Here is a 17,815-nt window from a genome sequence, read left to right as displayed (position 1 = left end):
TGGGGCTGGTGGCCGGGACCCCGAGTGGCAATGGGGCAGCAGCCGGAACCCCAGAGCAGCGGCGGGCTGAGCTGCTCAGCCCGCTGCTGCGTGCCATCAAAACTCAGCTCGCGTGCCACCTTTGGCACGTGTGCCGTAGGTTGCCGACCCCTGCTCTATACATTAGTAAGGAGATGAGCATATTACAGTTGTTGGAGGGCTCTATTTAGCAGTAACAGGGCTATAGGAAAGTCAGTCAACATTTGTTGTTTCTCTGATGAAAACTGGCCCACTCCCTTCCCCATACCAAACTTGTCATAAATAATCGTCAACAACTTAATTTTCTGTTTTTGGCTAAGATGTTGATTTTTTTTTTTTTAATATTGAAATTGAATTCAGGATTGTTAGCAAGCTCTTTTGGCAAACAAAAACTTTAAAACAAACTTTGTCATTTAACAACTTTTTTTTTAATCTAAATGGCAACTCAGTACTGCTTTCATGCTTGGCTCACCCCCTAGCCTGCTGGTCCAACAGCTGCAGTAGAGGAGGAGATAGGTGGAAAACTGCAGGACTCCAAAATCCACCTCTTGGGGTGCAGAGTGGCAACAGCAGCAGCAAACCCTCAGCTCCGATCACACGCCAATGGGCACCATCGCCAGCCCAACGGACCATGGTGAAGTTAGCACAGCATCTGATCTCAGGGACGGGGCACCCATGGAGCCACAGCAGCTCATCCTGACCTGTGCAGCTCCCCCCCGGATGAGATGGATCACTGCCAGCCCGGGGGAGAGACGCGCTCCCCAGCTAGGGTGACCAGATCCAGATGTCCTAATTTTATAGGGTCAGTCCCAATATTTGGGGCTTTGTCTTGTATAGGTACCAATTACCCCCACCTAGGATGACCAGATAGCGAGTGTGAAAAATTGGGACGGGGGTGGAGGGGAATAGGAGCCTATATAAGAAAAAGACCCAAAAATCAGGACTGTCCCTATAAAATCGGGACATCTGGTCACCCTACAGGTGAGTTCCTTCCCCCACCCCTTCCCAGAGACCCCAGCAGCCCATCCCCTCCCTCAGACTGTGCTGCATTCAGCTCTCTCTAGGACCCAGCAGCCCTGCTCTTACATGCTCCAATGCTTCCCATCTGTCTGGGCTCACAGCAGAGCAGTGCCCCTAGACCTAGTGGTGCCCTTGGCGGCTGCCTGTTCTCCCTATGGCTAAGGACGGCCCTGCTCCTTCCCAGACCCTGCATCCACACCCCTGCCCCAGCCCTGAGCCCCCTCTCAAACCCAAATTCCCCCAAACCTCCCCCCGACTGTTGCCCCAGCCCTGAGCCCACTACTGCACTCCAAACCTCTTGGCCCCATCCCGGAGCCCCCTCCTGCACCCGAACCCCTCATCCCCAGCCCCACTCCAGAACCCCCACCCCCAGACAAAGCCCTCATCCCCTCCCACACCCCCAACCCCCTGCCCCAGCCCAGAGCCCTGTCCCGCACCCTGAACCCCTCATTTCTGGCCCCATCCTGGAGTCTAGGGGAAGCACCGAGCCTCCGCGCGCCCCCCACCCCGTGAGGGCTGGAGCTGTGAGCACTGGCTCACCCTGCTGCAGGGGAAGCCCTGAGCACGCACACCCCCACCCCCACCCCACGCATGGGACTGTATGTCTGTGGCCCACGACTGATTTTTTTCTGTGGGTCAGTGGCTCCTGATAGAAAAAAAAGTTCCCCATCCCTGCTTTAGATAATGTGCCCTTTGGCACTTTTCTCTAGTTTTAAGTAATGTTAGTAGATAAGTATCCAAGTTACAGAATGGCCTCATGAGGTCTCCTGGCTTTAAGTACTGTCTGGCATGCAATAAAGCAATGCCTGTTTACAATGGTCACATTAAATGCCTTTATTGCCTAGGAGAATTGCATATATCTGGGAAATTCCCGATTTGTAAGTCATTTAATGCCTGGACAGAGAGAGAACAGAGATGTGTACTTATGACTAAATTCATGAGACCGGCTTCCGATCCTAGCTCTTGAGGTGCCCCCCACCCCTCTTTTGGAGCCAAAGAGTGAAAGTGCAGGTTCCTTACCTGGAGGGGGCCTCATCTTCATCCAGATCCACCAAGAAATTGGTGGGCAAGACTGAGAGTGCGGGTAGCCCTACAGGGAGATATCCCACCTGCTCTTACTCCCATCAGCACTATTCGTTCTCAGACTTCACCATCCTGTATAGTTCTTGTGTAAGCTCAGTTCCATATTGGTCCATAGGAACTGGTAGTGAGCTGACACTAAGCAAAATCAGAACCTCTGAAACCTCACTTCTCGAGAGACTCAGCACAGATAGCAATCCATGACATGATTGTGGCATCATCAAGACCTTTGCGTTGAAAGGTGCCAGCCTTGGCACCACGGTCAGTGTTCGTAGACCCAGTGCCACTTCTGGACACACCACTGCATCAGCTGGCACTGAAGCTTATAGCACAGAGACTTGCTGATCATGCAAGAGCCAGGGTCACCTCTTTTATCTGCTTTGCTGCCATTTGCTGCACTAAAACAGTGTTGACAACTTCTTTCCTGCTAGCCTTACTCTTCACTCCATGAGCCATAGCTCTTCCCATGGATGTGGAGTATTCTCATCAACCTCATGTGAGACTTCAGGTGATAGAGAATCTGGATGGGACCTAAACTCTTCATATAGGGGATTTGGACATTCCTCCAGGGAAGGATACTGGGAGACCTCCACCACAAGGTCCCTGGTTTCCCATACCATGGCCACCGGGACAGTGCTTGTGGGTTCCAATTTGGCCACATTGTGACCCGTGATTCTCTTTCAGTAGGGCAGAGCCTCAGGATAGACTCCAGCAATCTGCAAAATTACTTCCACCAACCATGGCATCATAAGGTGTGCCAGAGCCAGCATCTCCCTACCCACCACCAGAATAAGAGGAGGATTTGGATTAGGTCTCATTACCAGGTGATATACTGGCTCTGGTGGTACCGTCATCATCATCCCTGATGAAGCTGTTGTCCCACAGATTCTCTCTCAAATTTGATGACTTTTGAGGGTTCCAAGAACAACCTAAGAAGATTGTGCAGACTCTGCAAATCCCCATGGAAGAAATTCAGGAGCAGACCTACAAATTGGTGTATATACCCCAGTCCTTCACACCAGGAAAAATTGCCATTCTGGTGATTGGACCCAGTGAAAGTGTTGTGTCAAAAACACCAATCTATAGTGGCTCCTACCTCTTGTAAAAGGGACAAAATATCAGGTTCCACCCAAAGGGGCTCAGTTCTCTCATGTACTTCTGATGTCACCTTTATTGTTCGTAATGAAGGCCAATGAAAAATCCCATCAGTATAAATCAACACCCAGAGACAAAGATCCAGAGAAACTAGATTTATTGAGTTGAAAAGTGTACTCATTGGTGAACCTTCCATTAAGGATTAGCATTTACCAAGTCCTGCTGGACTGCTGTGATTTCAGGAATTATGAAAGAATACAGGCCTTTGTGACAAACTTCCCTCAGACCTGAGGGGGAGAATTTTGGAAGAGTCTCAGAAGATGATCTTGTGGCTAAGGTGAGCCTACAAGCAGCTCTGGATGCAGCAGACACTGCTACCAGATCAGTGGTAATGATCATGATGGCGTTTGTCCTGTTTTCAGGAGGCATCCCCTGTGAGGTGTAGACAACAGTAGGTATCCCGTTTGAAGGAAGTACCTACTGTTAATGGTGGGTGACGACTGCAAACAATACTACATTATACCCTTTGGACTCCAGGCTTCACTGAACGTATTTACCAAGGTGCTTGCAATAGTAGTAGCACCATATCTAAGAAAGACAGAACATTTTCATATACCCATACCCTGACAGCTGTCTGATATGAAGCAGATCTTCCTTAACAGGTCTCATAATCCATCCACCTGATGCCCCATCTGTTCCACAACTTAGATAGGACTGAGAGTCAACATGCAGAAATCCCGCTTGCCTCCTCTCTAAAATATAAAGTTATTTGGAGCAATTCTAGACTCCACCAAATCAGTGGCTTATCTTCTCCAGGACAGATTCAAGACCCTGTCATCCCTTATGCTGCAGCTAGAACCAAACCCACATAAATAAGAATGTGCTTTGCCAAGTTGGGACACATGGTCTCCTGTACCTTTTATGATGCCATGTGCTAGACTTCTCCTCTACTGCATTCAGGTCTGGTTCAGGCTAGCGTACGCCCTTCCAGGCATCACTTGGATATCCCCCCCCCCCCTCCCCATCCCAGCATTGTAGTACAGTCTGTCCTGGAAGAATCCTGTGAATGCCTGTATTGGATCTCCTCCCAGCCTCCCCTCTGATCCAGGAGTATAGCTGTAGACACTTTGCTTAAGGCATGGGGAGCACACATGAGAAACCTTTCCAAGATATTGATATACATTCTTGCTTCTCTCTGGACCCAGAGAGGCAAGAAACTATATCAGTCTCTTGGAATGCTGAGCTGGATGCATGGCTTGCGAGTCCTTCAGTATATGACAGGGTGATTAGTCCAGGTAATAGAGGACAATACGACCACCACGTTCTACATCAACAGGCAGGGTGGGGTAAGATCCTACCAGCTCTGCCAGGAAGCCATCAGACTATGGAACTAGTGCATCACACATTGTGTTTCTCTTTCGCTCATACATCTACCTGATCTACAGAATACTTTAGTGGGCAATCTCAGCAGACACTGCTGTACCAACAAGGCCCTTAGTTTTTGTGTTTTACCATTTTTAACCAGAAAAATCTCAGGTTTTACAAAAGCTATTATTTGGTATTTACCAATATTTCACCTGAATTTTAGACCACTTGTGTATATGAAAATACCAGTTATCTGAGAGATCAGTATATTACATTTTTTGTTACTAAATTAATCTAAATGTAAATCCAAGACCATCTGTTAAAGTAAGACACTGTAGTAGAAGGTGTGTGTGTGTGTGTGTGTGTGTGTGTGTGTGTGTGTGTGTGTGTGTGTGCGTGTGTCAGTGCTCAAGTCCTAAAAGACATTACGAGGGGAACTTACCTGGACCAGGCTTTCTCACTTCTGCCAGTGGAAGTCCATCACTGCTTGATATCTTGAATTCTGAATTATGCACTGGAGAGAAAACAAAGTAATTTATCCTTTAATTCAATCAAAGTACACTTGGTAGTGATCTCAGCCCATCATGCACCTATACACAGCCGTACAACCTTCTCCTAACCAATTGTGATCAAGTTCCTCAAAGGCCTGATTAAGATTTCTTATCGGTCAAGGACCCTGTTGCTCCATGGGCCCTGAGTCTAGCTCTCTTGGCTTTAATGAGAGCACCCTTTGAACAGTTACCAAAAGGTTCCCTCTTACATATGTAAATGAAAACTGTTTCTAGTTGCCATCACTTAATTGAGGAGAGTGCTGCAATCTTTATTCTCCAAAAGACCTCAAGCTCCCACCTACATTACATAAGATCACTGCTTAGGAGTCGTCAGCAGTAGAATATGCATATGGACAATCGCTCAAAGGAGAATGGGAAGTTACTTACCTGTTTAATAATCAGAACTCCAATTATTGGAGGTAGAGGCATAAGTGGTCTGCAGGTGTTAACCACATAACCAGTAGTACTTCATTGTCAAGCTTCAACGTTTTCATGATTGACAGCGTATTGCACAATGAAATTAAATTTATTATGCTGTTTAGCTCAGGAAAAGTTGAAAAACTGTCCAGACAGCAATGAAAGAGACCAAATTAGGAGACGATCATCAAGGCTGTTATCCAATGGTAGTCCTGAGATAATAAATACAGATCTTGCTACAACAACTTTTGCTGAAATTGGAACTTTGAAAGATCCAGCATCTATTCCAAAGGAACCTGAGGAACGTAAGTACTTTGTTGTAATGGTATGCTCTTGGGTCATTATGAAGGAGAGTTGTTTAGTTGTGTTATAACTAATTACTAAGATGAAGTTTAAATGACTTCCACTTGCAAAGAAGATTGATAAAGTTGATTTCATGTTTAGCTTTTATGTGCAGTTGATACATTAGAATTCACTTGAACTGGGAACAGATTGCCTAGATAATCCAGAGTAACCATTTCTCTAAGGTTTAAGGGATTCCTGTTGGAACTAGTTGAACCATATTTATTTATTCACTTACTAATTAGTTAATTACTATTGCACCGTAGGAACCCCCCTGTCATAGACTAGCACCTCATTGTTGGGCCCTGAACGAACACCAAACAAAATGACACTACGATTAATTGACAGCCATAGTTTAAATACCTTGATAGAGCACCTCCATTCTCTCCCCAACTTTCTCAGGAAGTCCCAATCGGGCTGTGTGGTCTGCTGGAATCACTGGATTTGATGAGGGGCATGGAATGGCATTAATGTCACATTCCCCATCAGTACCTACCCAAGCCAGGGAAGCTACTGATCCAACCAGTGGACCAAATTCAGTGATGAATACTGGTTACATGCCACATTGTGCATACGCTAAAAAGAATGCCTGGATGTGATATTCAAACACTAAGAGGGAAGGGAGTGGAGGTTTTGTTTCACACATTTCTATTATCTGCTTAAAACAGAAAATGGTGAGACAAATGCATCTTCTTTTGCCTTAAGTCTTTTCCAGTACTTTGGCTATCTGATTTTTGTTTTTGTGTATTTTTTCTTTTTCTTATAGTTCTGTTAGAAATTCCCGTTGAGTCAGACCAAAACGCCTGTGAACAAGCACCTCAATCTTCTGGAGATGTATCACAGACCACACCGCTTGATGTGAACAGCAGTTTAAAGGAAGAAAAAGTTGATGACCGTGAGCTCTCCTTTACATCTACTGAAACCCAAGAGCCTTCTGTTACAGGTTCAGATTTAGATTTAACAAATCTAAAATGTGATGCCTTCTTTTTATTTTTGTGTGTTTATGATAGAACACTGGCACTAGGCACCTTTTTTTTTTCTTTTCAAACATTTCTCTATTACATGATTATTTACAAAAAAAAAGGGGGGGGTGGGGGAGATGGGGGAAGCATTTGGATGAATGCTGGATAAAGGAAAAATACATACTTTGAGTTCTGATGCTCTGAGTTTTGCTATCATAGGTTAACTTTGGGGTGGTTATGAACAATTTTCTGCAAACACAGTGGTAATTTTGCATTTCAAATTATTGGGTTTTAGCTATGTGAAAGGTAGGGTAACTCCACAATCTCATATATGCAATAACCATACAATCTTGATTAGTATAGTTGTGTTTTGTGGTCCCAAATAAGATTAAACTTATGTTTAAAGTGATATTAATTTCTTCTATATATTTCCCCCCTTTTTTAATCTCTGTAGGGGAGAGTTAAGGTTGTTGGGGTATCCTAACTGTGCATTTCCACACTGTAACATGTATGGATTTCCTTAAGTTAACCTTAACTTTGAATTTTCTGGGGTTCTAATTCTTTGTGGGGATAATTGACATCTCTTTAATGTTTCTTTACCCTAAACATAATAATACATACTTTCGATCTTAACAAAATCTTAACATTTTAACATAGCTGTGTGGGATTTCCATTGTTATATATTTTATAATTATTAGAATTTTATACATAAACAGTAAATTAGAAGCCCCAAGAGAATGTCATGCTGTGAAAATTCCAGTTATTTGAAGATAGGAAATTTTGCAAATTAACACTTAAGACTTGATTCATCCATTCTTGCTAGTGTATGCCATTCTGAACTAGTGTAAAGCAGCCAGAGTATATTGAGCAGTTATACTGGGTATACAGCTGCTTGACATTGTTAGAGTAGTAGATTATACACACTTGATTCCCTCTCCCTCTTGTCCTTCTGCATCCATTTGTACACATGCTCACAGTCCCTGTCCTTCCATCTCTGTTAAGTAGATCTGATGCAACAAGTAGATTTTTAAAAAACATTTTGGGGATTAAGGGTCATCTTTTGCAGCTGTTCTTCATAACCAAAAGTTTCTTCAGGAATTCTCTGAAGGAGATTTTGTGCCAAAGCTACTCCTGAAGTGCCCTCTTTCAAAATGACTGCCATTTTCCACTGTTCTCAACCGATCCTCAGCTAGGATGGTCCCTGTTTCCCATTGTTCACAGTGGCAATGAAGCCAAGCAACCTTCAGGGAAGATGGCCCTACAAACACTGTTAGGAACAGGTGGATTCCGTGGTGGCCATCTTTACTAAGGGTATCCTGTGGCCTCAGTCCTGTTCAAAGCAGTGGTTGATCATGGCCATTTTGAAAGAGAAGAATTTTTATTGTGTATCCCTGAAGGAGATTAGTAATCTTCAGCCTTTGACAAACTTTGTTATAAAAAATAATGGAAGGGAAAAATCCTACCTGTCACACCAGATCCACTCAGTGTTCATCTCTCTGCCAATGTCTGTTGATAGACAATACATTAGAATTTATAAATCCTGAATGATCTTATTTGACACAGAGTATTCAGTTTCTTAAAGGACCCCTTTTTAAATTAATTTTTATAAATTAGTTAATAGATTTACATGTAAATTCTTAGAATAATTCTGCAAATACTGTGATTTCAGTGGGTACAATATGCTCTATTCTTCATACATAAAGTGGTTGAACTTTAAGTGCAAACTCAGCCTTAACTATGGAGCTGCAGTTGATGCCTCCATATAATAATCATATATTTTTGGATTATGGCATTCTCATATGTATAATACTTAAATTATATTGTATAATTTAATAGAATCAGTGACTTTAGCAAAAGGGTTAAAGGCAGGGTAATGTAATTAATGCAAATCAACATAGGTTTATGAAAAACACATCCTGTCACATTAACTAGATACCTTTATCAACCAAACTTGCAATTATCATAAAAAAAAAAAAGGCTAATTATGTTGATATACTATGAATTTGACTTGGTAACATGGCATTTTGATTAAAAAACAAAAAGAAAACTGGAATTATATAAAATTAACATGGTACACATTAAATGGATTAAAAACAGGCTAACATATAGGTCTCAAAATGTAATTATAAATAGGGAATTGTCATTGAGCAGGTGTGTTTGCAGTCCTGTTGGAATTGGTACTTGGCCTTATGCTATTTAACTTTTTTTTTTTTTTTAATCAATGACCTGGGAGAAAATATAAAATGATCACTGATAAAGGGCGCAGATGGCACACACATTGCGGGACTGGTAAATAATGAACAGGGTAAGTCACTGATCCAGAGTAATCTGGGTCACTTGGTAAACTGGGCGCAAGTAAATCATGTGTTTTTAATATGGCAAAATTTAAATGTATACGCCAAGGAACAAGGAATGTAGGCCATACTTACAGGTTGGGGGACTCAATCCTGGGAAGCAGTGACTCTGAAAAAGATTTGGCAATCGTGGTGAATAATCAGCATAAGATCCCAGTGTGATGCTGTGGCCAAATAGAGTGAGTGTGATCCTGGGATGCATAAACAGGGGAATCTTGAATAGGTGTAGAGAGCTTATTTTGCCTCTGTATTTGGCACTGGGGCAACCACTGCTGGAATATTGTATCCCTTTCTTGTGCCCATAGTTCAAGAAGGATGTTGATAAATTGGAGAGGGTTCAGAGAAGAGCCATGAGAATGATTCAAGATTAGAAAACATGCCTTATAGCAGTAGACTCAAGGAGCTCAATCTACTTAGTTTAACAAAGAGAAGGTTACCGGGTGACTTGATTAGTCTATAAATATCTACATGGGGAACAAATATTTAATAGTGGACTCTTCAGTCTAGCAGAGAAAGGTAAAACATGATCCAGTGGTTGGAAGTTGAGGCTAGACATATTCAGACTGGAAATAAGTCGTTAATTTTTAACAGTGAGAGTAATTAATAATTGAAACAATTTATCCAGGTTTTGTGGTGGTTTCTCCATTAGTGACAATTTTTAACCCGAGATTAGATGTTTTTTCTAAAGGATCTGTTCTAGGAATTATTTTGGAGAAGATCTCTGCCCTGTATTATACAGCAGGCCAGATTAGATTATCACAACTGTCCCATTTGGCCTTGGAATCTATAACAGGGAAAGGTTGTAAAACATTTGGATTAGCGGTTAATTTTAATAAAAAGCTGGAAAAGGAATGTAACCTTTATATATTCATTTAGAATGCAAAGTTTTTAAGTAGTTTAAAAATGTTAGATTCCAAATAATTATAAATTGAAATGCTTTTTAAAATAACAATTGATCTGAAATTAGTAATAGAAATGTGTAGAGACTTAGACTACAAATAAATACACCTCTATCACGATATAATGCTGTCTTTAGGAGCCAAAAAATCTTAACCGTGTTATATCAAACTTGCTTTGATCCGCCGGAATGCACAGCCCTGCTCCCCTGGAGCGCTGCTTTACCGTGTTATATCGGGTCGCGTTATATCGGGGAAGAGGTGTATATTTGAAAACAAAGCAGCTACAAATTAGTTGTTTCTTTGAGTGCTTGTTCACGTCCATTCCACATTAAGTGTGTGCGCGCCGCGTGCACGAGCATCAGAAACTTTTTCCCTTAGCGGCTCCCGGCGGGGCCCCCGCCACAGTGGTGCCACTGCACCGTGTATATATACCCAGTGATGAGCTGCCAAAATCTTAACAACGGGTTCCCTATAAAAAGTTCTGATTTAAGGGATGTGCGACAGCATGTATTTTTTGTACCAATAGGGTTACCATACGTCCATATTTTCCCAGGAGGTGATTAAGAACCGAAAAGCCTGACATGTCCAGGAAAATACAGATGTATTTTAACCCTACCTAAAGTTCTTTTTTAAAAAGATGGGGCTGAACTAGAAATGAGCTCCGTTTCACATGTGTGGGTGGTGATCAGGGACAGTCTCAATTTTTGGGTCTTTTTCTTATATAGGCTCCTATTACCCCTCACCCCCGTCCCGATTTTTCACACTTGCTGTCTGGTCACTCTAGGGTGTGCACATGTGTGGGTCCCAGCTGCTCCCTGCCCCCCCCTCATTAAAGCACGTGTGCAGGGTTACTGCCCTGGGAACTGCAGGGCACCAGTGGATGTGGGGCTGTCTGCAGATAGGGGTGTGGGGCAGGGCTAGCTGGAGGCAGGGAGTGACACGGGCTGGCTGTGGGCAGGTGATGCAGACGGGCGGGCAGGGGGTGGCTGCAGGCAGGGGGTGGCTGTGGCAGGGGCTGCAGGCAGGGGGTGGCTGTGGCAGGGGCTGCAGGCAGAGGGTGGCTGTGGCAAGGGCTGGCTGCGGGCAGAGGGCGGCTGTGGGCAGGGGCTGGCTGGGGGCAGGGGGTGGGGCAGAGGGTGGCTGTGGGCAGGGGGTGGGGCAGAGGGTGGCTGTGGGCAGGGGCTGGCTGCGGGCAGAGGGCGGCTGTGGGCAGGGGGCGGCTGGGGGCTGGGGCTGGCTGGGGCTGGCTGGGGGCAGGGGGTGGCTGGGGGCAGGGGCTGGCTGGGGGTGGCTGCTGGTGGCTGGGGGCAGGAGCTGGCTGGGGGTGGCTGCGGGTAGCTGGGGGCAGGGGCTGGCTGGGGGCAGGGGCTGGCTGGGGGTGGCTGCGGGTAGCTGTGGGCAGGGGCTGGCTGCGGGTGGCTGTGGGTAGCTGGGGGCAGGGGCTGGCTGCGGGTGGCTGTGGGCTGGGGCTGGCTGGGGGCAGGGGGTGGGGCTGGGGGTGGCTGCGGGCAGGGAAGGCGGGGGAGGGGCGCAGATACTCACACGGGGGGGGGGCTGGGAGCAGCAGGACGCAGCAGGGGACTCACGGGGCAGCAGCAGGAGCCCGAGGGCCAGAGGTCCAAAGAGCAGGAGCAGCAACAGGGCCAGGAGGCAGCTCACATGGCTCTCGCAGCACAGCGCAGCGCCCCCTGGTGGCCGGGAGGAGGAATTACAGGCTTCCCAGGCAGAGCCCATCAAAGCTTCCCTCGCAGGGAAGCTAGTTAACAAGCGGTTCTAAAACCGCTTCTAAATTTAACAACGGGTTCGTGCGAACCGGTGCGAACCGGCTCCAGCTCACCCCTGTATATACCCCTGCTGGCCTTATCCCCTCCAGTTCCTTCTTACCGTCCGTGGCGGCGCTCGAAAAACCTCTTGCTCTTGTAGGAGAAGCAATCCCTTAGCCTTAGAAGTACATAGCTATTATCAGTTAGCATTTCATTTTTGTTGGACACTAATAGATTAGGTGCTTGGAGGATTCCAGCACCCGCCCCAGGCCGCGGGGCATGCCGCAGGCCCAAGGTGACCCCGGTTAGTGACCCCCACAACTCTTGTCTACGTTGCCTGGGGTAAGCTCACCAAACAGAGAAGTGTAAGATCTGCAAGGCCTTTAAGCCGAGAATGAAGAAAGAGAGACTTTCGCTTAAAGCAGTTGCTGATGGAGGCCACGCTGCAGCCATCGGGCCCAGAATGCCCGATGCCAGCCCCAGCCTCCTCGGTGTGGAGCGCCCCGGAATCGTTAAGAGACCTCTTACCGGCCAAGCACCATAAGCTGTCGGCCTCAGGACACCATAGTAGGCCCTGGCACCGCTCATCTTCCCTGATGTGGCCCAAGGCAAAATCAAAGGAAGGGCGCGGATGCTCCCTGCAAAGGAGACCGGCGCCATATCAGGCCCCAGGTATCCGTAAGAGGGGGATGGACACTGCACCAACTTCAGCACCGGTGGCACTGGCGCCATAGGTCCCACCGAGTCCAGCCAGAAGTGATCTCAGTGCGGACGAAGGGCTCGGGAGCGTAATAGATCAGCCCTCCACGCCTGACGCCTTTGAGGCTGCAAAAGACCTCATCGGATTGTTGAAGGTGAGCCCCCTCCCGGCCAGGGAGAAGTCTCTGGCACTCGGACCCAGGATGCTGTCGAAGGGAAAGCCGGCAATGGTGCGCCCCTCGAGGTCACCATCCCGGCACTGCTCCTGGCGTTGGTCCCGGTCGAGCTCAGAGTCGGTAGACTCCCAGTTACCCTTGACTCTGAGGGAAGTCTCGGTGCCAGAGGCTGGGGTTAATGCAGGAGACGCAGCGCTCCCCGGTGCTCCCCTGGGACCAGCACCAGGAGGAGACGAGCTGGGAGTCACCGAGGGCTCCCAGAATGTTCCGGTCCCAGTCTTGGGATCATTGGTACCGGTCCCACTCCCGATCAGCAAGAAGCCAATCGTCAGCCTCCCGCCGACACAGATCGACAGCACCGCCGTGGCCCTCGCGGTCGGCGTTGCCGGAGTCCAACACTGACTCGGACCGATACAGCTACCCGCAACGGGCTCCGGACAGCAGGGATCAACAAACTGGGTGGGGACTGCCATGGCACTGGCCCTTCTGGACCCCTTGGGCCTACCACCAGTGTCAAGGTGCTCCCTCCAGGGCCAGTTACTCGGTACAGCGGTCCTGGTCCCCACACCGACGGCCTTCTGTAAGGGAAGCTACGATGTCCAAGCCACTCGCAGCCTCGCCGAGCGAGAGACCAGAGAGCCCAGCACTGTGCCTGGTGCCGCCCCATGGCCACCGGCCCGAGCCAGAAACCCTTCCTTTGAGGGAGGGGGACTAGCCGGAGGAAGCTGAGCAACTGCTAACTTCCTTGTCATCCCCGGGTGAAGCGGTAGCAGGCACGGCAGTAACAGGACCTCCGCCAGTAGACCATAAAGCCCACCAAGAGCTGCTACGTAAGGTGGCCCATAACTTGGGGTTGCAAGCCGAGGAGACGGTTGAGCAGGAGGACCCCATGGTGGACATTCTGAGCCCAGAAGGTCCATCCAGAATAGCGCTCCCGCTCATTAAGACCATTCAGTCTAATTACACGACTATATGGCAGACCCCGGCATGCAGCGCACCAACAGCCAAGGGTGTGGAGCGCAAGTACTTCGCCCCATCAAAAGGATACGACTTCTTCTTGTTCTGCCACCCGAGCCCATGTTCCTGGTAGTCTCGGTGGTAAATGAGAGAGAGCACGATGGGCAACAGGCCCCGGCCCCCAAGGCCAAGGAGGCAAAATGCCTAGACCTGTTTGGCAGGAAGGTGTATTCGTCAGGGGGCATTCAGCTGAGGATTGCTAACCAGCAGGCGATCCTCAACAGGCATAACTTCAACTCCTGGGTGGCAGTGGGGAAGTTTAGGGACAACCTCCCACAGAGCTCCCAGCAGGAGTTCATGGCCCTGGTGGAGGAAAGCAAGGCCCCAACGAAAACCTCCCTCCAAGCGTCCTTGAACTCAGCGGATGCGGCAGCCAGGACAGTCGCATCGGGCGTGGTCATGCGGCGCTCAGCATGGCTTCAGGAGTCAGGTCTCCCACCGGAGGTCCAGAATTCGCTCCAGGACCTTCCCTTCGAAGAGTCCGAACTCTTCTTGGACCAGACGGACGCTAAGCTGCATAGCCTCATGGACTCTAGAACTACACTCAAGTCACTGGGTATGCATACCCTGGTGACTCAGAGGAAGTCATTTAAGCCACAACCTCCTCCCCAGCGCCAGTACCAGCCTCGTCCTCGACAGGAGCCCTACCGCAGGCGAGAGGGAGACAACAGGAGGCGGCGCAATAATAACAATAACTCCAATAGGCTGGGCCAGAGCCAAGGCCAACATAAATCTCAGCCAGGCTCTAAGCCAGGCTTTTGAAGGTGCGCTCGAGGACAGCGTATCAGATCAACTACTGGATCCATCCCCTTGTTTCCTCAACCGCCCGTCCCGCTTCTCCTGTGCGTGGTCCAGCATTACGTTGGACCGTTGGGTGTTACGCACGGTGCGAAGCAGGTGCACACTACATTTTTCCTCTCTGCCTACCCCCGACGCCCCTTCCCCGTCCCTCTTCAGGGACCCTTCTCATGAGCATCTCCTAGAAAAGGAGGTTCACTCTCTCCTAGAGGCTGGGGCGGTACTGATAGTGTTGCATATGGCTGTTACGTATATATAAAATTAGTCCAAATTTTAAAGGATAACAGTCATATTCTGCTACTGTATTTGAATTCTTAAAAAATGATGAGGAAAAAAGATTAAATATTACTGGTACAGTAGATTTCCACCCTGTGGATCTCATGCTTCTGTGGGGTGACTGAATGGTTGATGGGAATTAACTCAGTCAAGAGGCATTCCAACTAACAGGATGTGAGCCAGACTGCTCATCAGCTGTTCTGACAGCTAGTACCTGTTTTCTCTTCTGTCTGTGAACAGGCTCAAAATCACTCCACAGCTACTCTTGGTGCTTGGCTCCTCATGGGCATGCTTGATAATTAGAAGTTGGTTTCTGATTTTAAAAATGCCTCCTATGCTTTCCGTGATTCTGCTGTGAAGTTCCTAGTGTTGTTTTCTAAGATTATGCTTGAAGTGTGCTAGTTCGGACATGCATCAAGGGTTCAGTCTACATAGGACTTGTGACCACTTTTTCTAAACTTTTTAGTCATTTCATCCTTGGTTTTCAGGTAAGGAGAAGCAGCCTAGTCCCTTCAAATGCAGAAAATGTTTGCCTCTAGTTGACAGTACTGCTGCATATCCTGCAGCTGCATGGGTCACGATTCCTCCCAAGGCACCATAAAAGTTGTCAACTCAAGCCAGTGAATACGGGCAAGCATCATGCCACCTGGCTGCTCTAGAAAAGAGTAGTCAAACAAAGCTTTTGCCTCAGCCAACAGCTCTGCACTGGAGACTGGCATTTTGACAGGTCATTAGATGTAGGTCCAAGAGATCCATTTGAATATCTTCAAAGTTCCACTTTTAGAGCTGAAGGGCTGAATCCACCTCTTGATCTGAAGGGGGAGGCTTTAAATTGCTTCATCTCCCTAGCTCTGAAGCATGTGTTGAAGTTTGCACTGGTTGTACACTCTGTGCTTGCATGTTAAATCTTTCATTGTGTTCTGTGTATTCCAGTTCCTCTATCGTTTTAATGCTGGCACAGGTGAAGCAAATGTATGGGCTACGTGGCTCTCATTACTCTCATAACTTCAGACGTAATTGGTGTCTCGGGTGCTGTTTGCAATGGGTTAAGTAATCTTGTATGCCCAAAGGCTGCTCAGAGCTTTGTGAACTGAGAAGAGCTCACTAAATTGAGGACTTCGACATTTTTACTCCAGACAGCAACATCTTTAGTGCAGTGGTTCTGGAAACATTGAAGGTGCTAGAAAGAGGTACAATACGTAAGTAATGCGATCAGAGTAGTTTTCAAATCCTGGTTTCACAGGCTTAATTTTTAATAAGGCCTTGTCTATGCTACAGAGTTTTGTTGGTAAAAGGCAGCTTTTGCCAAAAAAACAGTGGAGGAGTACACACTACAAAACTACTTTTGGTGGCAAAAGAAAACCACCTTGCCAAGAGGCATAAAGCTTTTTGTGGCAAAGTTAAAATGACAAAGCATCAGTCACCATTCGTTATGTTGACATAACTGGCCTCTGCCAGTATCCCACAATGCTCACCATGCCTGCTCTGCTCTCTATTTAGAACTTGGCTTCACCACAGGCATGCACCTCTCCACTTTCAAAGCTCTGGGAAGCTTTGACATTTCTCAGTGTGAAGAGCTCTGTGAGCTGTACCTGCCCCCATGAGACATTACAAAGCCTTCCCAAAGCGTCCTGCAGCCAGTTGTGCAGTGGGATAGCTACCCACAGTGCACTGTTCTGTGTTGATGCAAGAGCTGCTAGTGTAGATATGCTCTGCGGACACAAGGAGTGCAGTGTGGACATACAACAGCAGTTTAATTAAAGTGGGATAACTTTTGTCAACAAAACTCTAGTGCAGACATGGCCTCAGTTTTGAAAACTGGGAAAGTTCCAGAGGAGTAGAAGAAAGCTGTGTCATACCAATTTTAAAAGAATAAACAGAATACCCATGTAACTGAAGATTTTGTCCTCTGAAGATACATGAAGCTGTAGATTGAATGGTCAGTGGGTGGGTGAGAGGTAGAGTTCCAAAGAGTTGATTATCTTTCTCCTATTTGTATGAAAAGTAATTTAAGGATAAACATTTACTGACTCTCAGGAAGTCTGCATGCTTTAGCTTGTGCCCGCTATTGGTTATTACCCTAACAGCTAAGCTGAAAGTTCTAAATCAAATAAGATCCCTCACAAGCCAGAGGTTTAAGATACGTATGATATATGGATTGGTGACCTGGGGCAGAAGGCCAGAATTATAAGTAATTTTCTCTTTCAGCATTCTAGGTCATAAGAACCCCAAAATTAAATGGTGGAATACATAGAGGTGATATACCTCAGTATTCACAGGAAATTGCTTGTTTGCAATATTGGGTTCATTCTGCCTCCAACTTTCTCTCTCTCCGCCCCCCCCCATATGCTCCAGAAAAAGGTGGAACCTCTGAAAGTTCATTGCCGTTATGTCCTCAGTAAAAAGTACCTTACTGTCCCCAAATTGGGTAATTCTGTTAATATCTAGTGCATGTGACCAAGAATCACAGTAGTCAAGGTCCACTTTTTCCCGGGCTGTTGTGGGAGAGGAGGAGCTTCCCCCTTCCACCTCTGTACACTTTCCTTTACTACCATCAAGCTTGGGAGAGATTGTGTTTCCTTGGGGTACAATTTCTTCCCAAGGTCTTCCTGGGTAGAACAGTCACACACCAAGTTTATATTAATTCCCATGAGCAGAGAATTCTGTGTGGGCATTATCGTATGAAGAGGGGAAAGATGCCTCTATGTGGTGGTAACCTAAACTTTGTAGTTCGAAATTCAGGCATGTCTGTGTATTTCCTATTGTTGCCCTAGAGTTTGAATAGATTCCTTTGTGCCCATTGCAGTAAGCCAGCAGTTCTCTAACTGGGGGTCGGGTCCCCTCAGGGGGTCATGAGGTTTTTATGTGCGGGGTCATGAGCTGTCAGTCTCTACCCAAACCCCGCTTTACCTCCAGCATTTATAATGGTGTTAAATATATTTTAAAAGTATTTTTAATTTATAAGGGGGCTTGCTCTGTGAAA

At 46.9% G+C, this 17,815-nt stretch overlaps 1 protein-coding gene across 5 annotated transcripts in view; it reads left to right on the top strand.

Moving 5' to 3' along the window:
- Positions 1-17,815, top strand: part of PHF20 (PHD finger protein 20) — a 193,130-nt gene that overhangs the window by 74,163 nt on the left and 101,152 nt on the right. For all 5 annotated transcript variants that reach the window (XM_044985270.1, XM_044985267.1, XM_044985269.1 and 2 more), the window contains 2 exons: positions 5,672-5,851; positions 6,655-6,831. In XM_044985270.1, the coding sequence (XP_044841205.1) occupies positions 5,672-5,851; positions 6,655-6,831 (357 nt within the window). The remainder of the gene's footprint in view (positions 1-5,671; positions 5,852-6,654; positions 6,832-17,815) is intronic.

Source organism: Mauremys mutica, chromosome 13 (genome assembly GCF_020497125.1).
Source record: "Mauremys mutica isolate MM-2020 ecotype Southern chromosome 13, ASM2049712v1, whole genome shotgun sequence".
In the NCBI taxonomy this organism is placed as follows: domain Eukaryota; kingdom Metazoa; phylum Chordata; order Testudines; family Geoemydidae; genus Mauremys; species Mauremys mutica.
This window is presented reverse-complemented; position numbering and strand designations above follow the sequence as displayed.